This window comes from Xiphophorus couchianus, chromosome 7 (genome assembly GCF_001444195.1).
Source record: "Xiphophorus couchianus chromosome 7, X_couchianus-1.0, whole genome shotgun sequence".
In the NCBI taxonomy this organism is placed as follows: domain Eukaryota; kingdom Metazoa; phylum Chordata; class Actinopteri; order Cyprinodontiformes; family Poeciliidae; genus Xiphophorus; species Xiphophorus couchianus.
In genome coordinates, this window is record NC_040234.1 from 19,383,679 (window position 1) to 19,409,561 (window position 25,883).

The following is a 25,883-nucleotide window of genomic DNA, read 5'->3' on the forward strand; positions in this document are numbered from 1 at the left end:
GGCTGGCTAGCACCAAGTGGCACATCAGTCTCAGTAAATAGAAAATAACATTAGACCAGTGAAGTTTGTATAAAAATAATAAGTCTCACTTTAACATAAACTCGGGGTGTGTCTGTGCCTTAAATTTTTGTTTAACACATGTTTGATCCTCTCTCAGTAAAGTTACTTGCAGTGGAGTAGCCAGACAATTTACTCAAATAATAGTAGTGGTAGGCTACTTATTTACGTAAGTAAAAGTAAATAGAACAGTGCAGTAAAATTACTCCTAAAATACAAAAAAAAAAAAAAAAGAAATCCAAAACGTTACATTTGGATTGAGATATTTTTGCAATGTTCACGAATCAACCTACAAACATTTAAAGGTATGACTCTAACTACATGAGTTTAAAATACAGCCATTGAATGTGGATCCGTGTTCAGTTGGTTTTGTTGCTTTAATAAAGAATATATCACAAAAAAGTGTAAGTTTTTCAATTTCACTGCTCATACATTTGCTCTTCTATTGTAATATAATTGAAAAGTGAATTTCAGTTCATTTAAAAAAATGAAACACACGTAGTGACAAATGCAAGTGTTTATTACTGTTAAATTTGTCCAAATATCTTCAGAATCTTGGAATATCACATACAATCAAATTTAAAAAACGATTAGTAGCCTAATGCTAGAAGTCCTGAAGAATCTTGAAGACTGCTGACAAGGCATAAACGGGCATTGCTTGTGGCACGCTGTTTTCAGTATTTTTAATCTAAACATATTAACTGGGCATGAATCATCTTCCCCACCCAGAATGGGAAAAAAATGTGGTAGATAAAGGTTTACAAGCGATGTTCATTCAAGAGCTTGGCAGAGATTCATAAAGCGTGGATTCAGCTTCAAGAGCCTCCAAACATAGATATGTATTAAGGGCACAGGCTACAACCAGGGATGTCAGTAGGGTCTTACCTTGGCTGTGGAGAAAATGAGAGGATGGATTCTCATAGTCTTAAGTTCCTTTTTAAGAATCAAACTCTTAAACTTTCTGGGAGGCAACAAAACCAATTGCTGGAGTGTAAAGCTTCCGCAGACAGTGATGATCTGGGAAGCAGTCTCGTCTTCTGTTGGTCCACTGTGTTTAAAAGTCAGTGTAATGTGTAATTGGAGCCATTTATGCTTCCTTCCGATGATGAGCTTAATGGAAATTGAGATTTTGTTTTCCCATCAAGATTTTGATTACTTTTAATCCTACAAAGCTCTCAATGTTTTCCACTCGTCAGGCTATTCTAAGATTCCTTAAAACAATAGGTATAATAGTACGGCATATTTTAAGTCCATGGTAATGATATACAGAAAATAAATTGTATCACATTCAAATCTAAATACTAAAATTGCAATGGCCTTCATTATTATATTTGATTCAATTATTTGAGTATTTCTTGCAACCCAAAGAGCCTTTATATTTCTAGAAAAAACAAAAACAAAAAAAACATGTATCCAGGAATAGCCAAAAAATATATATGCATGCAAGACTTCTGGTGTATTTCAACATAATGTCTCTATTTTCACAGGCAGAACAAGTAGAACATCAAACATTTCACTCCTTTTTGAGACGCTTTCTGGCCTAATTTTGAAACGGAAGGTGGCGCCATTTAGCTGTTTTCTATTGATTCCGCTACAAAGTTTTTCTCCATGGCAGGGGTCCCAAACTCCAGTCCTTGAGGGACGCAGTCCTGCAGTTTTTAGATGTGCCACAGGTACAAAACGCTGGAATTAAATGGCTTAATTACCTCCTTCTTGTGTAGATCAGTTCTCCAGAGCCTTAATGACCTAATTATTCTATTCAGGTGTGGTGCAGCAAAGGCACATCTAAAAGTTGCAGGACAGCGGCCCTTGAGGACTGGAGTTTGAGACCCTTGCTCCATGGCATTACAGAACCAATTGCAATCATTTAGCACATTTCAAAGGTTTTTAACTCATCATAAAACATAATTGTGCAGTACGTAAAATAAAAACAATGGCTTGTTACAATTTAGTACAAAACAATTGTTTTGGTAAACAAGATTTTTATTTTTGGAATAGAGAAGATGTTGATCAAATTAGATGGAAAATAACTAGTATACAAAGAAAACTCTCAGTATACCATCAGATATTCTGAATGTAAACAGGAACACACCCAGGTGATTTTCCTATTACCAGCAGGTGTGGAGGCAAAACGCCAACATCGGGGAACGCCTGTTTGTGGTTAGCCAAATGACATTCAAAAGACAGACCTTTTATATGTTGTCCAGTTAAAGTCAGACTTTAAACACAGTAAGTCAAATAATAGATATTAAGATATGTAAAACTAGAAGTTTCATGTTACAAATGCTGAATATTGGGGAAAAAATGAAACAAAATGATGTTTTCAATTAGTTTTAGTACAATAATTACATTTGACTCATTTACTATAAAACAAACATAATGCCTTAGCTTCAGAACATATCAGTAAATGGTACATCCTGAAAAAACCCAAAGATTTGCAGCAATTCTCAGCACAACATTCAGATGTCAGATCCATTTGGCACCAAATTTCACTTCTCAACTGTTGTGATGAAATAGTTACTTATGTATTCAATTGGTTAATAAAATATCAAACCGTGAAGATGAAATTAATGAGTTACCTTTTTTTTTTTGGTCACAGAGGAAAAAATTGTTGAGGCACATTGACAGTTGCTATAAAAGGTTGACAGGCTTTTCTTGGCCATTTCTTTTAGAACACCACTTGATTTGTTAAGGCAATAAAGCTCAACAGTACAGAAAAGGCAGAGTTCTGAACTCACATGAGCTGCTTTTCACACAAGCTAACAAGGTATGCAAAGTAGTACACACGTACACACTCAGTATTGACTTTTAGGTTGTACCTTTGACTGAACATACTCTTCGATCCTTTCTTTTAGAAAAACAAAGTCATATTATCCACCAGCCAGCTGTACCTTAAAAGCACTTGGTCATCAAAATAAAATATTGGTCAGCTTTATATTAACAGTACCAGATATACCAAGTCTAATATGACATGACAAACCAGACTAAAAGGAACTTGGGAATGTAGTGGTTTTCTGAGTCTGTAGTGTGAGGCAGAAAGTGCTTCAAAATATACGTCTTTGGCGAGTCACCAAACTCCTGGATATTACAGAAAACTGTTGTTGAAATTTAAAATTTAACAAAAGCTTTAAATTGTTTTTGTAGGTTTCATGTAAAGCAAAAAATAGTCAAATCAGCAACAAATAAAACAACAAAACTTGAAGCTGTTGGTGGTGCAAGTATTCACCACTAAAATTCATCCACTTATAGTCAGTTTCATTAAATATTGAAGAAATCTCCACAGAAGGCAACACTAACTTGAGTTACATATAACAGGAACCTTCTTATGATTGGACTTAAAGAAATCTGCTGTGAAATCCATTTATTTAGAAAGAAAAAAATAACAAAAAGCACACTGATTTTAGAGTTTTGAACAGTTTGTACCAAACTTTCTTCTTGGTCATGCTGATGATGGGAGAATAAAGTCTTGATTGCCTGCTGACGTACAATTAAGACCCAGGCATTCATAAAAGATGATTCAATTCAATACATGTCTTTTAACTCCATGGGCTGTTTTCAAGTAAATAAGTGAACGAGACAGGAGGAGTTGGGAGAAATAATATCAGTAACATTGAAAGCAAAAAGGAGGCAGTGTTTGCGGTCTCAGCCTGTCTCAGTGAGATGAAATGATGACAGGCCAAAGGGTGATTTTTTTTGGTGCAGTGGTTGATTGGCCATTGAGAAGGCTCACATTTTATTGAAGCACTCTTTGGCATTGGACCACACTTGTATTCCCTGAAAAAGCAAAAAGGTGGCAGAAAATGAGAATGTTTGAATTATGAAGAATGTTATACAGAAGAAAAAAAAAACTGGAATGAGAATGCCAGATAATCTAAACTACTAAATACATAAAGAGAATTATTTGGGAAAAATATGAGATGTGTACCTTTTTACACATGCTGATCTGCATGATGGCATAGCTGATCAACGCTTCACGCAAGTCTTTTTCCTTCTGCTCCTTGAACCGCTCAATGTCATTCCATGCTTTCTCTACAAACTCTCTGATGACACAAACACAACCCATTATCAGTCTGTCTGTCAGGAAGAAAAACAACCGAGAATAAGTGAGAGGAAGAGGAAACTAACAATAGATGATTTTGTTTGCTCTTCAGTTATTCATATGCTACTTCCTCTTTTTTTGTATTCACACAGGTGGCTTTTGTATATGAAACCACTGACTAGACAGACAGCTGTGCAACATCATAGAAATGCATTATCGACTACAGGGCTGAAAGCAACACTCAGCAGGGTTTGTTTGGCAAGGACAAGCTTCTAAGCAGACACAGCGTGGCAGGTAACCGTGTCAATTGTCGAAAAGAAAAGACAGGAATTGTGGACTCAGTCCTGCACTAAGAAGAAACTCAAATAAAGACTCACCAGAGCTTAAAATGTAGCAAAGTCTTTGATTTTGTCTCACGCTGACTGCATGTTATCAAAAATGTCTCCATTAAACATTGGCCACCTAACTGACTGAAAGATATGCACAACCTTTAAAATGCATAAAACGCATTTTGTCTGCACAAATGCGTAGTTGTCTGCACAACATCTGAATAACTTGCAATACTCAAAGTCATGATGACTGTTTTCTCAGCAATATACAGAAATGTGCATCGTCTTTCTGTTCTGGATTCAAAGTTAACATGGACCCTAAAAAGTGAGCTGCCTATACAGAAAAATAAGTGCATTAATTCAATACCAAGAGCAGTCAATAAAATGAATCAGAAGTTCTATCGCCCCCCAATCTGACAATGTGCGGAGGGACAGTGTTTTCCAGCTCGCCATGAAAATGAACGGAAATACCAGCGGTCCGAGTTATGTGATCTCCCAATTAGTACATGCGCTGCTGTGATTGCTTAATAAGCCCCAGGGTTTTTTGGCAGATTCTTGAATTTCTTTACGTAGAAATATCATGTGTTACTTTATGAGCTCTTTCACTTTATCATTTAGTAAGACAGGTTCTATTTAATCAGATGGTTGTTTTTAATTCTACATGTCAGGCAATCAAGACAGGAATGAAAATCAATCTGAGAATGATTGCTTGATGGTATGAATAATTCAAGTTAGACTAAAATGGTAAAAACAAATGCAATCCATAAAGGGATAAATACTCCTAAAGCCTTGGTATTACTCAATTATTCACCAGGCTTAACTTAAAAGGCCGTTTCATATTATGAACTGCATGTTTAGAAAGTTCAAGTATGAAGGAAGGCCTTACTGGGACTCTGCGTTCTTCTCCTTCAGAGCTTCCTCTCCCTCTTGGATACTCTGTTCCAGGGCTGCCACCTTGCTCTCCCTCTGCTCCTGAGTCTCTTGGCCAAATAATTTACTGGTCATTCCCTTCAAAGAAAAGATTCGCACAGTCTGCATGCACACACAAGAAAAGAAAGAACCGTGTAAAGTGAAAGCAGAGTCAACACATCGCTCATTGCACAACTATTCCAAACTTTAGTTACAAAAAATAAATAAATAAATAAATACATCACTGGTTAATGTTTATATGGACCACACCACACAAAAGCCTTATTAGTGTATTTTGAATTGGACACATGTTTTGATTTGGTACAAATGAGTGAGAAAAAAGTTGTTGTTGTTGTTACCCCTGTCTCCAACTCTTCTTTCTGTTGCTTCTTGTAGGAGAGGTCCTGTGCTGCCATCTCCAGCTCATACTGGATCAACTCATGTTTTCTACAGACTGACCTAAAACATACACAATTTTTTTAAATGCAAAAAGTAAATCTTTAAATTAATTTTTGTTCCAGTCAATGGTATTCTTTAAAATACCTAATGTAAACATAAGGATTAAAATAAAGGACATATATTTTTAATGCAGCTACATTAACAGACAGATGTTCTGACAGGATGGCAGAGTTGCAGATGTTCCAAACAGGAACACAGTAAAAGGCTCTTAGAGGACATGCATTATTGCTTACAATTTGTTGTGGCTTGGCGACTGTGCAACAGCAGTACCAGCTGCTCAACTGTGCCATAAGCTGCTACCCACATGTTTTTAATTCATCCTTAAAAACAAAATAAAGGCAAACAAAAATCTGCTGATATTTGAGAGTTAGGTAAACCAAATAGCCAACTGGTAGATGAGGCTAAACCGTCAAGCCAACTGAAAGGCAGAATGCCCCCGGTTCACAGTGTTTACATTATGTCAAGCCTTAAAAGTGATAAGTGGAGTTTGATTTTCTATTATGTCTTACCTAATCAACACAGCCTTGATGCATGTCCAAAAATAACTGTAGCACTCTTGATAATCATTAATTTTTAAGGATACTTTGAGTTAAAAGAGGCCTTGCAAAAATGTTGGACATCTGTTACACAGATAAACAGAGTTATGGACTGTTTGTATATTTTAAAATATGAAGTAAACATTTCAAAAAGGAGCACGTTTTTTTTGTTTTTTTTTACCGTTATAAAAATTACAATTCAAACTATGTGTGACAAATGCCAACTAATATTTGTTCTTCTGTTTTTTTCTGTACTATGATTAATACTTTGCACATTCAAGTAGTTCTATCTGGAAAACATAAACATTTCAAGAAAAAATCCAAACCATTTATTTGAAAGGAATAACAAAAAAAATGTAGTACTGATTTATAAGGCATAATCACTTTTAAAAAAATCAAGCAGGTAGGGGACTCTGGTTGAGGCAAAATGGAGGATCACATTTTAACATTTTATGGCTGTTGATTATAGGAGTTTCAATCTTTTACAGTAATTTACCTGACAGCTTCTGTGTAGAAGAGGTATTCCTTCAGTTGGTCTGCATAGTGCTCTTCTTCTTCAAGAATGTCATCTATTGATGCAGCATACCTAGACACAAACACAAAAAGGTATTTATGTAGAGATAAGCTAAAACAAGATATGTTGTGTCACTGTTTGCACACAGTGCTAATCTGTAACTTAAGATAAAATAATCAGGTTTTACCAGAAAGGTAAAAGTTAGAAAGTCTCAGTCTGCTACTTACGTATCCATGTGGTGGCCAGCACTCTGCAATCCATCTCCCATTTCTTTTTCTATAGCACTCCACTCACTGAAAAACAAAGTTTTGAGCAGTGATTTACCCCAACAGGTCTCTTTATTTTGTTGAAGCAATACGAGTTCTAAATAATTATTTTTTCTCTATATTCTTATACATTGTTCTACATGCTTAAATTAGTAACTAAAGTATTAAAATGGCACTTAAAGCATAACATTTCTGACAAAGATAATTTTTAATAAGAATCTAAAATACTTACAACATCAAAACCATTTAATGTAATTGTTCAATTTAGAAAAAAAAGCCATAGACAATAGTTTCTTACCTGAAAACTCTGCCATAGTTGCCATGAACTTTATAAACCCCATAGAGTCTGTCTGCAACTCGCTGGAATAACAAACAGCCACATATTTATTTATTTATTTTTTTTATTTACCTTAGGTACCAGTAATTTCAGGATTTAAAGTTACATTCCAATTAATGTCAGAATATTCACTAAAAATGTTACATGGTATATAATTACATGCGAGTATTGCTCCAAAATGTAGAAGGCTAATAGCGGATTATGTACAGAAATTAAAAGACTGAATGCCAGCTTATGTTCAAAAATATTCACAATCATATTACAAACATACATATATTAAAACAAAATATAAGCTAAATATGTGTATTTGATTATCTACAGTGTGTCCAAACTTACTGCTCTTATCCTGAGTAACTGAGAGATGACGGTGCTCAAATCCTCACTGTAGTGTTTCAGAGCTGTGAATCGCCTAAAAACATGACAAGTCCTTCATTTGTTTTTCAGTTTATGCTAAACTTTAGTTTAATGTTGCAAATATCGTTCTAAATATCAAGTAAATGTCCGATGAATTATTTTTAAAACCACTCTTTATCTTGCAACCTATTTTACTACAGTCGTCATGGATTTTGTTTAAAATAAAAGTGTAAGCTTCAGCTCCAGAAAACTGCTGGAGTTAAAATTCTTTTAATAAGAAAAAACTACTTCTAGGCTAATAGGTGTCACTTTCTTTTCTGTTCTTGAATTTCTTTAGACAGAGGTGTGATGTGTTGCTTTGTGATCTGGTTTAGCCTATTTTATGTTGCAAGATAGTTTCTATTTCAGTTAATTAAAAGAAACTGTTTACCACCTACTTGTCAGGATTCTTGACTCTGAACATGGCACTTAATGACTTTAATCTGGAGTCCGCCTTTTGGAAAACAAGAAATACTTTTTCTGTTTATATATGACAAGCAGAAAATCTAAAGATTTGATGAGATTTAATATCATAAGACAAAACTGATATCACAACTACGAACACTAAGCAAATACATTCAACCACATTAACTTGATCCAACCTTGTCTTGGAAACCTGTCTCCAGGACTGCTTCCCTCCATCCCTTCTCCTGCGGACATTCAAAGAACACAAGGCAGACAGAGATACAGTCAAAGGTCGACTGGATCAGTTCAAAACATAAAAGTTGAAAGTGATTGAGAAAAACAAAAGGCCAAAAACTGTGACCTTTTAGACAGAATATACTTACTACTCGTACTACTGTGTATCATTTATTCTTTCAAAATAATACAACATAAAATAAGCAGAAGAGTTACATGAAAACTGCTAAATAGAAAGCTTAAAGTGAGTCTGACACAGCTCAGTGGCAAATTATCTTCAGCTAAAATTCTGTTTTTTAGCTGAATTTTAGCTAAACAAATTCAGCTAAAAAAATTTTAGCTGAATTTTTTCAGCCCTTGTAACTCTTTGTAACTTTCAGACAAAAGAAATGTTTGAATCACTCAAGTTTTAGATCTGCTACAAATGTTCAAGACGTTAAGCAACAGTGGAGTAAAAAAGGGTCATGACTTGTATATTTGGTTGCAAACCTCTGTGAGAAAGAGGAAAAAAATGCTATCGTTTGACAGGACAGGATGTGATGCAAGACGCAGCAAGAAGTTTTCCAGACCAACCCTCCGCCGCTCTACAAAATCTGGGTCGAGGTTATCTGCTGAAAGCTTGTGCCACACAAACTCTGCCTGCAAGAGACGGGGTCAAATCAACACATCAAAAATAGTAAAGGTAAAAACACAGATCCAACGATTTCCATACTATGAAACTGGTTTAATTAGTAGTACATTGTTCTACCATCACTTCAATCTCACTCACCCTTTTCTCTGGCAGTGGAGGGACGATGATATAGGGATAAGTGACCAGGAGATATGTTCTGAGAAGCTCAAACTCACTGTAGCGTCTCCACAAAGTGTCAGGTGCCACTGGTGTACCTCCTTCTGAGACTGATTCAGCTGGCCTTCAGGCAGGAAACAAATGGTATTAAACAGCAGAAAAGGAAAAGAAAAAAGATATTTCACCCTAATGTTTTAAGTGCATGTATAATATGTATAAAAAATGCTTTACTGATACTGATATTGTAGTTACCAAAAAATAACTACAGTATTTGTAAAAAATATATTATCAAAAACCACTGCTGTTGATGCGTCTGATTTGCATATTTCAGTTCTGTGGGGAAGGGCCATTTTATTACTTAATTAGCACACAACAAACAGAGCACTTCTAATGCTTTTCTAGTAACTGAATCAACCCAGCTTAAGACAAGAGTCCACTGTACAACAGCTCTTCCCACTTTAATTATAATTTATATGTTTATAAGTTGCTCATTCTGATGAGGTCATTCTCAAAGATCAATAAACTTTAAATTTTGATGAACTTTTAACACTGGAACTGGAAGATATTTTCAATATGCAAAATAAATACACAAAACAGAACAGAAACAGCAAATAAAATGAACTATGAAGTCTCTGTAAACTTTGAGACCAAAGCACTAGACAAGAAAAAGAGAAAAGTGATAAGACATGAATTTGCTGGTTCATCATGTAAAACACTTCAGGCCTCATTAGTCAGCAGCAGTGTTCATTACTGCACAACTAGGCAAAGGCTGGCCAAGAAATGGTATTGATGGGATACTTAAAGGATAAAATCACTTATAAGGTTGGCCTGTCTCAGTTCTGCCAAATGCATCTTAATCTTCAGGACTTCATAGTCCTGAAGATCAATTATGGGAGAAAAGTGGAACTTCTTGGATTGTGTGAATCCTGTTTTATCTGGAAAATGTGGTGTAAAAACTGAATAAATGATCTTTACCAGAAAGCACTGAGGGAAAATATCCATCAGTTTTTTTACCGTCAGCTCATGGACACTTGGCTTATGCACAAGGACAATGATCCAAATCACACCAACAAGTTCACACCTGACTAGATTGTAGAAATTAATGTTTTGAAGTCTAGTCAAAAGTCTAAACTTAAATCTGATTGAAGTGATCTTAAATAGGCCATCCATGCTGAAAAACTCTCCTGCAAAGACAAGTGGGCCAACATTCCTTCACATAAATACAAGACTTTTTGTCAGTTATCAAAAATGCTTGATGGCTGTTGTTGCTGCCAATCAAATTCGATTGATGATTTTTATGCAAGTGTGATAAAAAGGTAAAAGCAGAAGAAATCTGTAAAGTGGGTTAATGGTTTTCTACTGCATTGCAAAAGCTTGTTACTCTGAGCGTATTATGCCAATAAATGTGGTACAAGTCAACCCACTGTGTTTATCCACATCCCCGTGAAGCTGTTGGTACATTGGTTAACTGAAGAAAGCATGAGCAGATATGATCAGATATCCATCAGTTCATAACCTACCGTGTTTCTATGAGGTAGACAGTGTAAGTTTCTTGCATGTTAACCGTGTTCTTTCCTGTCCTCTTATCAGCCTCTGCCACGCTTATCTCCATTTTCTTCAGCAGAGCCGTGCCCCTCTCCACCATCTAAAATCGTAAATATGAACCAGAAACATGAGCGAGAGCAGCAGAGGCACAGCAATGCCAGCCCAGGTGAGCAGAAAAGCTGTGACACAGTAAGTCTTTTGAGCAAAACACAGTACAAATATATACAACAGTCAAATGAGTAGGAAAAAAAATCTAGAACTTTTCATTTAGTTTATGATATGCAAACAAATCGCGGAGCATATGAGTCACCTGGATGAATATAAAGCTCATTCAAAGTAAACAAACCGTCCTGTTTCGGCTGCTAACTGGCAAGCTAACACCGAGAGCAAAGTTTAAAAAGTTACTGTACTCTCTGAGCACACGCACTGAAAGCGTATATTTCTAACATTAACAAGCAGATACAAAGGTTGAAATTGCCGCTGAATTTTACCTTCCGTAAAACCGTAAAAATCTTCTTACAAAACCCAATGGAAAAGTATCCGCTGCTAAGCATAATTCGGCTAGTTTAGGCCTGGAAAGTGTTTTCTCTCGGGATAACTTGAGGTCGCTTTAAAAAAAAAAAGAAAAAAGAAATCTCTGCTAATTTAAAAAGAATAAAACAAAATACAACCGTGTTTATTATGTTGTTCTCCGACTCCGTTGAAGTGATGTCGGTGTTGCAAATCACAGCCACCTCGTCGCTACTTCCAGAGTCTGCCATGATCATCTGACTCCTGCTATTATCGCTGCTGTCAGCTGAGCTGGCAATGCGCATGCGCACTACAGGAAAAGCCCTGGAAGTTCCAAATTGGGCTTAAAATAATGAATAAAAATATGAGAAATACACAGCACATTAATAAAGAAGTCACCCATAATTTGGAATTAAATCAAAAAGAAAATGGTTCAATTATCATGTATCCATTTACTCGAGCAATGTAAAGCACGCATATTTTATAAAAACAAATCAAATAATAATTATGTAAATTGTAAGAATTTGAAACACCACATAGTCCGTATCAGGACAATAATAGCACAACAAAATAAGAATACCATTTCTTTTCCATTTTTCAGTTGACAAAGTTTTTATATGATTTTTAGGTGAATATAACACAACAACAGAGAATAACATTATTGGCAATAACAGAAATAATTCTACACTCCTATAACACTGATTTTATCATAAGTTCATATGACATTCTTAATGTTTTAATTGTTCTGCATGATTAATGTTTTCATTCTGAAGACTTTTCTTTGGCAAGACTGACATCTACTGGTGTTACATTAATGTAGTGATTTGTTTTTCCCTTGGTTTGGTTATGCACTCATTTTGGATTCTCCTTTTGTCCACATAAACATACCAACTTTTGAAAATGTATAACATGAATAAACAAACAAATAAATAACTAAATAAATAAAGAAAGAAAGAAATGAAGGAAGAAAACAAAACCATTTGATCTTTGATATTTTGTCAAATCAAAACCACAAACCTAGATGTATTTTCATTGGTAGTATGTGAGATACATGAAAATGAATTTGCTCATAATTTTGAAGTGGAAGTTAATCAATACCCAGTTTCCAGATTCTTTTAACACATAAAAAAGTATGGCATTCTTTCAGCCTCCTGAGTCAATACTTTGTGGTTCCAAGTTTCACTGCAGTTGAAGCTGCAAGACCTTGGGTTATGTATTTACCAGTTTTGTCCATCTTGACAAATTTACTGAAAATGTTTTTACATTTTTGAGAATAGCTTATACGCAGTCAAAGCAGATGAAGTGTATCTGGAAACAACACATTAAAATTAGATTTTCACATTGCGTGAGTGGGAGTCTGTGACTGGGCCACTAACAACTTTTTGATATTATCCCAATAATTCCAGTTGCATGTGGCTGGATGTTGTCATTCTGGTAGATCTTATAAATCTACCAGGTCTTAAATTATTCTGCACTCTATCCAACTTCCTATTAATTCTGACTAGTTCCCACATGCCTGCTAGAGAAAATCATTCCATCAGCATGATGCAACCACCACCATGTTTCATTGTAGGGATGCAGGGTGATGATCTGTGTTAGTTTTTCTCCAAACATGTAAGTTTGTTTATAGTCTAGAAAGTTATATTTTTGATTTAATCTGATTAGAGCATCTTCTCACCATGTATTTGCTGTATTCCCTGCATCACTTGTGGGAAACTGTAAATAAGATTTTATATGGCTGACTTTAAATAATGGCTTTTATTTGGCCACTAGAACATAAAGGTCATGAACATAAAGCACACAACAATAAAGATGCAGACATCTCCTCCAGAGTTACCATAGGTTTCATTGTCAGTCCAGTCCAGTTTTATGAGAATAAAGGTTACTGAACAAAAATCTGAAGTGAGCACCACACTTTTTAGATTCTTAATTTTAAATAAAATTGAACACAAAATCAAAATTAAATGTCCTTAACAAGGTGGTTGTAATAATACAAAACATAAAAAAATTATAGGTTGAGATACTTTTTATTAAATTTGTGTGTTGGCTTTTTTGTAGAGCTCACCTTTTATTTTAGATTGTTAGAGAAAACAGCATAAAACTTTCCGTTGGCTCAAGAAAATAAGGCAACTAAGGCCCAAAACAGTGTAAGAAGCACCATGGCTCAGGTTAGGATGCCTTTAGTGCAACATTGTAAGACTTCTGCAAAAAGAAAATACAAAAAGACATATTTTGAGGATTTTTTAGTGAATCTTTATAGACCCACATCTTTTTGAGTGGAATGTGGGATAACTCAGGCTAGCAAACAGAACCGGGATACAACACTTGAGTTCCTGTGGTCACAATGTTGTGCAGTGTTTAATGTTTAAAGAGAAGGGTGGGGCAGCATTTAGTGAGGAAACATTTTGTATAATTCCACTGAAAGAAGCTGAGTGTTGGGATGTGACATGGATGAAAAGGAGAACGAGGTGAAGTGAAACTGCACAAAAAGGGGAGAAAAAGTGCCACACTGAATTGCTGTAAAAGGATCAGTAGTGCACACTCACCAGGTATGGAGGGGTTAAGGGGGTAATGGTGGGATGTGGTTTGGGGCTGCAGCGTGTCCGGAAACCCAAAGCTTGTGCTGTGACCAGCCGTTGTCTCAGCAGCAGCATAGTTCCCATTCTTTCCTACCACTGACCTCAAACCAGCCACCACAACTTCCTGTCCGGACACATGGGCATTCACACATATTGACACACACACATCAAGTCCAATTTGACTTACTATAATTGGCTACTTGACAACTTTTTACAACTGTCTGACCAACAGAAGCAATAATAGCAATTTATATTGCACTATATGTGCGTGTGTGTATGAGACAGAGAAAGGAAGGGAGGGAGAGAGAAAGCAAGAGGGTCAGACAGAGAGAGACAAAGTTAAAGAGAGTTTTCACATAATATTTTTGTGTATTTCCTTGATTATTGCATATTTATTTAAAAGTACACTATGTTTTCACTGTGATTTAAAAGCCAAGTGCTTCACAGCACTGAAGAATGGAACTATTACAATATCAGTTGGTTCAAAACAGCAATTAGTGACTTTTAATATGTTAGCCCACTTTTATATATACTCGTAACTGATAGGTTTTTGGCTAAAATACATATTCTTATTATTTATTTATCAAATATGCATCAAAACCAATTAACCTGTTTAATTTCATGATTATCTGCCAGTTGGTTTGAGCAGTTCAACAGCAGAGGGAAGCACAAAACCACATGAAGCAACCTGCTGCACATTAGTGAAAAATATGAGTGAACAGTAAAATGAGTAAGAATTTCTTTGTGTCCTTCATTCATTCATTCATTCATTCATTTGCTATATCTGCCCAGTCCTTTGGATGGGCTATCTACAAAAATCAGTGTGTAAGGGGCAGTGTGTAATGGACAAAAACCAGGCTGGTGATCAGTATTAACCTGTGTCATCATTGAAAAATTAAGATTTCGAAAACCACCAAAATACTCATACAAAATAATATTAGTTGATCTTTTTAATTAGATTCCACGAGAAGGAGTCAGTAAAGGAGTTTTCTTCTTCTGCCCTCTACATTGAACTGGACATGGCTGGACAGCTGGCTGAAAGAAGACTCCTCAACTTTTCCCTATCTTACAAAAAAAACAAATTCAGTTGTTTGGAAATATTTGTGGTTGTAAAATACATGGAGAATCATGGTGTAGAAGCTAAAACGTGTCGGTTCTATCTTTCTATGTATCAGAATCTAAATAAATACAATTAAATAACTTTAATATGTTTTCAGTAAACAATATGTAGCATTATTAGGAGCTCTGTCTGTGAATATATGAATTTGATCATGTCATACATTATAATAAATTGTTGTGTAAGCGTTCCAGTTGTTGATACAGACATTTTTGGATCAGATAGCTGTTGGTCATGTTTCAGCTTATATTAGTTGCATTCTTTTCAACCTCAGTCCAGTGGGGAGAAATCTGGATTTAGAAATGTTGGCAGTCTATTGGAACACTCTGATCCAAGAAAGAAACATTTACAGCCTACAAAATATATAAAGGGAAGCTTTTTACAGTTTGATGGTAATTGCTAATCAACAACATATGCTTTTCTCTTAATCAATCTAAAAATGTTAAAACCAATATTTTATTGAGCTCTTTTGGGTGTTCTTTGCTCATTAACATGAGCAAAGAACGCATAAGTAAAGAACAATTAGTAGATGTAATGTTATAAGTAACATTGCGTTTACTTATAAATGTTTAATTTCAATTTGCAGTGAAAATGCTTGTTAAGTTGTGAATGCCACAGCAGGTTTTCAGACCATTTCAACAGCACTTTATATCCAAGGAAAGATAAAGAGTTGATAGTGTGTCGTTTGAATTAACATCCCAGCAAATGACAAGCACGTTAACAGAACCTTCTGAGGCTTATTAGATATTTATTGGTCTATAAAAATATTACAGAACATAAATGCACAAAGTGCAACATTACAGATGATTTATTTATACTTGCTCGTACAACAAAATCAAGTCCAAGTTCTTCATTAAAATACTCAGAATCAAAACCAGGAAGTGTATCATTCTTAACAAATATTTTTCATTTGTTAAAAAGATCTTTTTGGAGCAAAAAAAAACCTTGGAACAAAGCATCTTTGAAGTCATCGAGGTCATAGCCTTGATCCGTTACCACATCTTCTTCAGCCCATTGTGCAGGACTTAATAATAAAAAAATCTCATGATGCAAATTACATAAAATTTGGAAAGTAAAAACCAGTCTGAGTTTACTTCAGTAATTTCCTTTGTAAAACCTTGATAAACTGAAATCGTTTTATTCACTTTTTGGGTTATTTTTATTGTAGTGTTAGACAAATTGAGTATTCCAATCTACATAAACACAAAGATAAATTGCTAAATTACTGAGCACATTTCAAATGACTAATTTGAAGTCTGTCATATTTCAGCCATGTAGCAACATCATTAAATTAGGATTTGAAAGCCTTATGCTTGTTTAACTTTGTATACAGCTTGCGGCCAGTCAACACTGCTGTGAAAAATTACTTAAAGAGCTATTTAATTTCAGATTTGAATTTGCCGTCCGTCATCAGCTTGTTGACAAACTCAGAGGTGCAATTTTCATTGAATCCTTCCCTGCCACAGTCAAGCTTACACACACGTGTGCGCACGCATTTACTGTAAATAGACATACACACATAGGCACACATATGCAAGCACACATGCAGAGTGTGAGCAATGCAGTATAATAAGTAGCATGGCAGAAATGTGGTCAACTTTGCCCCATGTCCAATCATTGAGAAGCCACATGAAGGCTTCTTGGTATTAAAGGACAAGCCTTGGTTGGCTGGGAGGGAATCTGTCATGCAACAAGAAAACTGTTTTTTTCACCCTTTTCGCTTCTTTCATGTGCTCTCAGCCCTGCTTTTTTACTCCTCCGAGTTCTGTCGCTTTTCCAGTTTCTATCCTTTCCTCTCCCTATTTTTTTACTTCTTCTCGTTACTTCATTCATTTTGTGGTACATTAGCCTCAGTTGTAATATTCTCAGGCTTAAAAAGCCTAGACCACTGGAATGTTCCGTCAAAAAGGTGGGCGGACCTGGGGGGGCGGGACAGACCAACATAACCAATTAAGGAGGAGATTGAGGTAAGATGGACAACTTCTAAATGGTGTAATAACAACCTACTAAAATGTAATTACAATGCAATAGCAATAGACACTTCTAATGACAGGATGTGTATGCCAACGTGATTTCCTAAGTATGGCCTTGGCATAATGGGCGACTGTTAACATGGCGTGGAGATTATAGAGAGGTGTCTGAATGCAACAATCCAACCACATAGACTTGTAACAGCGCTGAAGGGCATCATGGTCACTCAAAACATCTGCAGTTGATGTGAACTCCAGACAAGCAAATTGATAATGCTAGCTAGAATATGACACTTTATTAGCAGACATTGTACTTGTAATCAGGTATTATTATTTCATTAAGTCCAATGACCTGTAATGTGACTTTTTCACCACAAATGTCCTATAGCAATTTGTGTATGAGCGATCCATCAAACCATCTGTCCATCTGTCCAATCTTCCTCCATCTGTCTGTCAGTCCGTTGTCCGTCCGTCCGTCCGTCCGTCCGTCCGTCCGTCCGTCCGTCCGTCCATCCATCCATCCATCCATCCATCCATCCATCCATCCATCCATCCATCCATCCATCCATCCATCCATCCATCCATCCATCCATCCATCCCTAACAAGAGCAGTGGATGGTGGCGTCCATTATTACAGAGCATCCCAGAATAGAGCCTAGTTTTATTACAAGTCCCTCTGGTCGACGTGGCTACCCAAATTACAGGCCAGCCTTCTCACACATAAAAAAGGTTGCGCTGCCGAAAACCAGCCACCTCAATAAAGGATGGATTAGAAAATCCTTTGCTTTTTTCCCTTCCTTCCCTTTTTGAAAGGTTTTCAGTACATTTTTTTTTTTTCGTCTTCTGGTGTTTTGTTTTATGTTGGGGTGCAGCGGTCTTCTTCAGTGGTTCTGCTCCCCGACCCTGCGGCGGGAAAATACGCTCACTTGTGGGTTTCTGGGAAGGCGGTGGTGAATGAAACATCTGCTGGGAGCAAAAGATATATGTACATGTGTTTTATTGTGCATGCGTGTGTATGCCTGTATGTGTGAGCATGTGCATGTGAAGCCCCTGCTGTGGGATTTCAGTTTGAGTTTTCAAAGCCTTTTGAGTAATAGCAGCACAGCAAAAGATACCAGGAAAACATCCTACACGATTTGTTTTATGCTACAAAACACACCATTAAAGGTTAAATATTATAAATAAGATCATGACCCTATTTAAAAAACATATTTACATTGTGTTTTCCCTCTTAGATCCATAAGCTCACTGATAAAACTGGAATCAATATGAAAGGTTAACAGTGAACCAGATTTGTCATGTTGTACCAAAAGGCAATGCAACTATTAATTTCTTTATCGCACAGTTAGCCAATTAGAGAAAGTAATATTTTGTTGAGCAGTCTGTTAAATAGTATTTGCCAATGGAGAAATCTTTTGAAATGAGACTAAATCTCATGTTGAGACTTTTGGTTCTATGTAATATGATTTTTAGAAAGAAAAAAATAGTTAAAGTATCAAAGTTTCAAATACATCATATAAACCCAGAAACCTTAGATAAATAAATACATTTAGTTGCATTAAGAAACTTCACTTAAAACAAAGTATATTTTCTTGTGCTAATTTTTTAAATTTAATTTAATTTAATTTTTTTTAATTAAGAAATTTCCACATATTTATGTTTTCTATCTCTGGAAAAGAAACTAATTTAAATGTATTTAAAACAAGATCAATAAACCTATTATTACACGTTAAACAGAAGATCACAAAAAGAAAAAAAAAATCCTGTTGGGGAAAATATTACTATACCCTAACCTTAAAAGTTTCCATTCTCCCCTTATATAAAAATAAGATCTGTCAGGACGTTATTGTTGCCATCTACCTGTCTCCTACATCCGTCTGCCCCGCTATTGGCTTTAGGTTGACATGTGTCTTTTATGCAAAGCCATTTGAAGTTATCTCCCAGCATCTCAGACAGATCAAGAAAAAACATTTAACTCTTTGACTCTGCCCAGGTCTTTACCCTTCTTAGTTGTCAGCCAGTCTCTTGTGGATTTTATCATATGGTCTGGATCATTGTCATGTAGCTAGGAGCAGTTCTGCTTCAACTTAATTTTTTTATATATGTATATATTTTCATGTTTTTCTTTTCCTCACATTGTCCTCAGGCACCCACTGATGTTCATTCAATTCATGCTGGACTTTATGATAGTATGCAGACTGGATACAGCAGATCATCCCTTAACCATAACACCTCCACCTCTGTGCTTCTCAGTACTGCCAAACATCTCATCTGTAGTGGTGTCAATTTTAAACAGAGTGCTCCAAAGAACTTTATTCCAGAATTGCTGATTTTTGTCTATGTCCTCTCTGATAAACTTTAGTCTGGTGGTGATGCTTTATTGAGCAATCAAATGTTTCCTTCTGTACACCTTCCTATTAAAATGAAACTTTTCTCCATAATCTGCTGTTTATTTCAAGGCAACAGTATAGATGGGGCTGGCTTTTAGTCCCATTCCATTTTAGGAATTTTTGAGTCTTCTTTTAACATTTTGCAATCAACTTTCAAGATGATTATTCTTGGACAGGCATACACAGACATCTTAGCGGTTATTTTGAATGTATCCTACTTGTAGACTATTTTCTGGACAGTGGGAGTCTGACTTCCTATTCTTTTGAGAAGCCTTTAAATGGCTTACCAGACTTGTGAGCTCTTTGGATCACATTATATATGTTTCCTCTCTTTTTGCTAATCAGGAGAATACTAAACTCCAAATGCTCAAGAAGGATGTTCCTACAACATGTAATACACCCATGTGGGATTTTACCCAGTTTGAGAATAAATGTGGGGCTGTGTGGTTCTAATCACCAGAAGACATGATTTTTATATTTATCAAGACAAGGCTTTTTATTTTTTTAGAAAGCCTTTTCTTCTGTTTTTCTTGTTTGACCATAATACTTGAGTTTTATAAGCATTTTTTTTAAATTTTATAATAACCACAATTTCAAATCTGAGAGAAAATTTTAATGGAATGTTCCGTTTTTTTTTTTTTTACATTCGTACACTCAGTCTGACAGTAGGAGGATCACAATAATAAGAACAAACATTAAGCCAGACTCAACTTTTTCATGTAAAGAAAAAGGGAAGATCTCTTAGCAACAGAACAGAGTGCATTGGGCGGACTCTCTTATCTACTGCTTTTCAGACTGAAGCGGAAATACAGCGTGTGATGCAAGTTCAATAAACAATATGTGGAGTCTTTATCATGTGGTGACCCATCGGAAACAGGGTTGAGAAAGATCTCGGGGTCCGACCCATCGTTAAGAAGCCAGCATTTTACTGGAAGTGTGAATGTGGTGTGTGATGAAAGGATGGTATGAGGTGTGCACTTTGGTCTCTTGGCGTGTGCATCTGCAGTGTATGCTGTTATTATGTTGCTGCGGTTGTAATGATGTGAGATGCACACAAGGGAGTAAACAAGAACAGCACGCTATCTAGAAAGATGAGAACATTATGTTTTTCTTAATTTCGAAAGACAGGAAAATTTTAACAACTGAGTGTACTGTGTAGCTTTTTGGTACATGTTATTCCTGGCTGGATAAGAGTAAATTCACTGTGAATAAACTGAGGGTTTCAAATACTGTTCAATTTTATACTTGTCAGATGCATTTGAAAGTAACAATATTTTAAAAGTATTGTTGCTGCTAAAGACAGAAGTTATTCCTCTGCCATCATTAAATAGAAATGGATTATCAGCTTCTCTCTTTTACATAACAAAACCTGCTTTACTTGTGTTTAACGAAATTACTGTAAACTGATCTTGAACATTCAAAGAAATGAGTCTTCGTAGACTTCTGTGCTTTGTTTTATTTCCCTCTATTTTTTTTTATCATAGATATTTATTCGATTTGTAGAATGTGTTATTTTTTAAAAGTAGTAAGACTTTGGTGCTAAAATATAATGGGAATGACTCTTTATTCCTGCACCGCAGGACAGATAATATTTACATCAATAATTTCCTAGAAATTTTGTATTTTTGGACACATAATTCATAAATGACTACAACTGTGCAAGCACTTAAAGAGCAGACACGGATACAAAACCTGGACACCTCTTCATCACCAGTCTTAAGATTTCCTTCCAGCTTCAGTTGCTTTTTCTGTGAGACATAATAGTAGCTGCTCCCTCCAAAGGGTTGTTTGTTCTCAAATATCTATTGAAATATTGTACTTTACTGATATTTGTCAGACAAGAAATAGAATTAGTTTATTTTTAATGTACATAAAATTAGAAATAAATAACTCGTTACTACCAATTTATTATTTTCACTCTTTGCACTCCTGTGGAATGGTAAAAAACAAACAAACAGATGTTTTAATACAATCTAATATACACAAGATTATCAGGAATCTCTCGCAAGAAATGACATAAACATCTCTCATACCTTTTGACATATTAATGTTACAGCTTGGATCTTGTAGTAGTCAGCTGCAGCAGTTATTAGAATTTTTCTCACTTGTTGACTTGAGTTTCTCTTGCCTTGTCAATCAGTTGAGGCAGGAAAGTCATTAAATCTCTCTGTTGGCCATATATGTAATTACAGTCTGCCTGTATGTTGCTAAATATGCCTCGACGCTAGTCTGGTCTCCTTGGTCATGTTTTTTCCTCCCACCGGTTGTGTTTGAAGGCCTTATAATTGGCAGAGGGAGCGTGTCAGGATTAGAGGCTGCTGGTTCCAAACACTGACACCCCCTTTTTCCCCTCATGTGTCCCCAACCCTTCTCTCCAATCATACTGAACCTATCCTCCATTGGGACTACCACAACCTTGTACCTGAAAACCATTTGGATAGATCTTGTCAGTCAGTTTTGACAAATGACAAATGTATTTATTGTATTTCAGATTCTTTCACTTATTATGAAATAAAAAATCTCAACATTCTGACTTTCATTCTTAAATGCAAAAGCAATTCTGTTGAAAAGTATCTCCCTCCTTAAATAATTTTCTGTGTTTTTGCTGTTTTTTTCCCACAGTGAAATGTCACACATCACCAAAAAGCAATTTAAATTCAAAATACAATTTTCAAATGGTGATTGCATTTGTTAAAAGAACCCTGGCTTTATGTGAACATACAGAGTAGAACTCATTGCTGAATCAAAAATCACCAGTGATACAAATATATATAGATATATCTATATAGTAGATATATATATAGAGAGATATATAGATATATCTATATATATCTCTCTATATATATCTATATAAACATATATATATATACAGAAAGTATATCTGACTCAAATTTACAAGCAATTCCCACGCCTGATGACTGCAAAAAAACAACAAAAAACATATCTATTAAATAAATCAGCAACAACAGCATAAATGGACAAAGAAAATCAAGAATAAATCAGGAATTAGGTAAGCATACATAGTGGTGATGGATTAAAAAAAAAGACAACAGATTTCATTTCTTTTTTTTTTAATCAACCAACAGATCTTTGGTTCTAGACTGATGCTCCCAAGGTGCAGTGCCCAGTAATCTTTTTCACACTTGTTTTACTCCAAAGCATCAATATTCTGATAAAACTGTGCAAGCCTGAGCCCAGTTATTTTCTCTGTCTTGGCACTCCTCAGTACAACATATCTACTGTGTATTAAAGACGCAAATTACAGTGTGGTAAATGATGAGGTGTAGCGCTCTCAGTATGTGTTCCCCTTATGGGTTAGAGGATCCCGAGGACCACATACAGAGACATTATCCACAAATTAAAAAAAAAAAAAAACCTGCAGGACATTTAAGAAGTGGCAATGACTTCAAGAGCAAAGTGACGACTCATCCAGGAGGTCACAAATGAACTCTGAACATCAAAAGCTCAGCAAACCTCACTAGGCTCAGTTAAGCTCAGTGTCCATGACTAATAAATAGCTCTCTAAAAAGAACACAAAGACCATGTCACATTTCCTCAATAACATATTTATGATTGACTTGAGACTTTTAGAAAAATATTCTGGGAACTGAAGAGACAAAAGAACAGTTTGGAAGTTATGCATCCTGTTACATCTGGAGTAAAACTATGACAGCATTTTAGAAAAAGACCATTGTACCGACCCAACCACATCAAACATGATGGTGGTATGGTGATGGAGTGGCACCATCTTCAGGACCCGAAGAAGCGAAAAAGGAGCAAATCCTGAAAGCGAATGAGTGGTCATTTTAAAACACAAAGCACACGTTAAAACATCCACACAAAAAAAAAAAAGAAAAATATGAAGAAAGACTGTGGAAGTCTATTTACATTCCAGTCTTACATCCTATTGAGATGCAATGCAATAAACAGGCCATTCATTACGGAAAACAACTATCTCAAATCTCTATCTCCTAATGACCCTAATGTGGCTGGATTAAAATAAATATACTAAAAAAAGAGGAACAAAACTGCTCTGCAGTGATGTAAAAGTGCTAAATATTTGAAATGCTTGCTGAAAGTTATTTCAGCCAAGGATGGCATTAGTTATTAGTTACTAGGTATAAAAGGACAATATATAACGAGTAGGGAGTGAGAATGGGTTGAAAAGGAAAGTACTATTTTTTTTGCATATGGTCAGGAAGTTTGGTTAGTTTTTACCTTTAATGAATTCAGTAATAATTTCAGAACTTATTGTTATATTTAGTCTTTTGTATTTTTTTCATATATATGTTTTGTTTTTCTGAAACATTTAAGTATGACAAAAAACATGAAAGTGGACAAATACGTTTTTCCTGCAAAACAGTTCTCTGTTTTCTTTGTAATCTGTCAAAGTTATTCAATACCAGTTAAGGAGATACATAATAAAATGAATAACTTATTCATAGGCTCTTTGATGCATGCTTAAATTTATGAAAATCTACCCAGTATCACCTTTTTGGTCTTGTTAAGGGTTTCGTGGAAGTGCTAATTAAGTCTGTGTATATTTGACTGGTGCCAGCAGGACGCCTGTGGTCAACTGTTAACCTCTCTCATCTCATCGTACAGTCTTCTTATTTAGAACATCCCTCTCAAAAAAGGCATCCAATAAAAATCTGCTTGGGGTCCCATCCACCAAACTTTTTTTGAGTTTAGTTTGTTTCTTATTGAAGTGAAGATTTGTTAGTACAAAAGGTTAATGGTAAATGTAAAACTCAGCAGTGATTTCATATTTTAAAACTTACTGTTTTTTTTTTTTTTTTTCATGGGGCTGCAGAGCTACCCATGTCTCAGTGGTGGTGGTAAAACCTCTTGTGGGTTTAAACAAATGGAGGCTGTTTGGGCCATCAAAGCTTTTAAAGTTGAAATGATGGAGCTGAAGGTCAGTGATGTCAGCAAAGATGTTGACTTTGCCTGAGTCAGAGTCGTTTCTGGTCAGTAGAGCCCCTAATTTCTCAGTCTGTTGGTTGCTTTCTCCCAGTTTCTGTGAGTCTCTGTCAACTTCTCAGGTTTTCACATCATTGCTTGTTTTTTTCTCACACAGATCTAGAAACTGCTACCCTTTCATCTTGGTCAAAATTTTGGTTTGAGTGAGGAGAAATCCATTATTACATTTAATGACATCCAGTATAATAACAAAACTGGTGCAAAAGCATAAATTTATTTAGCATATTTACTGCTAAAGAAAAAAAACAATCTTTCTTTAGTCCTACCCAAGACCTAAAAATGTTATACAGTCCCAATCACATCTATCATTTCAATTCTAATGAAACTGAGATATTGTGTAAAACATAAAGAAAGCATACAATGCTTTGCAAATCCTTTTCAACCTGCATTCAACTGAATACACTACAAAGGCAAGATATTTAATGGTAAACCCGATAAACTGTTATATTTCCAAATATTCACACATTTGAAATTTGATGCTTGTAACACATAACAAAAAAGTTGGTACAGGTGCAACAGTTTGGTTGCTACAAGGGTAAAATCTCAACTTCTACTGCAATTGTATTTACTACATGGGAAACAATACACGGCAAATTAAAATGATCAGTTTCTGTTATGCTAATTTACCTTAAGTGGGTGATAAAGAATAGAGCATCCCCATTTCCTGTATAGTGTTATATGTCGAACAGGACCTAACTGTAACGAACAGACAGGTTAACTAATATATTCTTATTCCCTGAACAAGAGTTTAGCAGCATTCACACTTTGATGGTTTGAGTCTGTTTTGTCATGTTCAGGAAACTGTATAAAGTGGAGCCTGTAGTCAGGTGAGAGGTAAAGTGCACCAAGGCCAACAATCATATGGTACATTGTAATTAAATTAACCTTTGTTTTGCCTTTCTTTTAAATTATTTAATCACAATCAAAAATACATATTAATTCTGAATATTTTATTTTGACAATTGTAAAACTATAAAAATCTAAATTATTCAAGGTCACATTTTATAGAATGCTGGTCTGAAGAACATGTATCTGAAGTGTAGAGAGAATCTAGAGCACCTGGTAAAACACCACAAGAACAAGAATACTCTATGCGAAGAAACAACATTTTATTCTTCAATATTTCACTTATTTTTCATCAATACAGCTATTTTTACTATTCTTTGTCCATATGATGGTTGAATAATATTAAACATGTCTATGTAGATAATGTATAGTTCTCTGTTGTCTTCTCATCTATTTATTTTGTAAAGTTTAAGTTGAAACAAACAAATTAGGATGATACATCAGCATACTACTGTATATGAGTTATATAAGAGCTTAAGGTAAGATAATTACCTTAAGCAGTCACTTTAATCACACTAAGAGCTAACCTCCAGCATTAGATTGTGATGTTAAACTCTCTTTGGTTTGCTGTGGAGAGTTCTTTAAATTTTCTGATGTTTCTGTGGCCTTTTCACCCTCTTTGCCATGGTCTAGATGGCACGTAGTCATGAGCTTCTGTTTTGAATGGACTTTCTAAAA

At 35.4% G+C, this 25,883-nt stretch overlaps 1 protein-coding gene across 1 annotated transcript; it reads right to left on the reverse strand.

Annotated features, from left to right (window-relative positions):
- Nucleotides 1-2,372: 2,372 nt before the first annotated feature.
- snx4 (sorting nexin 4) lies at nt 2,373-11,631 on the reverse strand. Its single transcript, XM_028023534.1, has 14 exons — nt 11,482-11,631; nt 10,786-10,910; nt 9,248-9,389; nt 8,968-9,117; nt 8,442-8,489; nt 8,238-8,293; nt 7,783-7,855; nt 7,408-7,469; nt 7,071-7,136; nt 6,826-6,915; nt 5,694-5,793; nt 5,312-5,457; nt 3,983-4,097; nt 2,373-3,831 (listed from the first exon to the last, which is right to left on the reverse strand). The coding sequence occupies exons 1-14, from the start codon at nt 11,623-11,625 to the stop codon at nt 3,784-3,786; spliced, it is 1,365 nt and encodes a 454-aa protein (XP_027879335.1). The 5' UTR covers nt 11,626-11,631; the 3' UTR covers nt 2,373-3,783.
- Nucleotides 11,632-25,883: the final 14,252 nt, after the last annotated feature.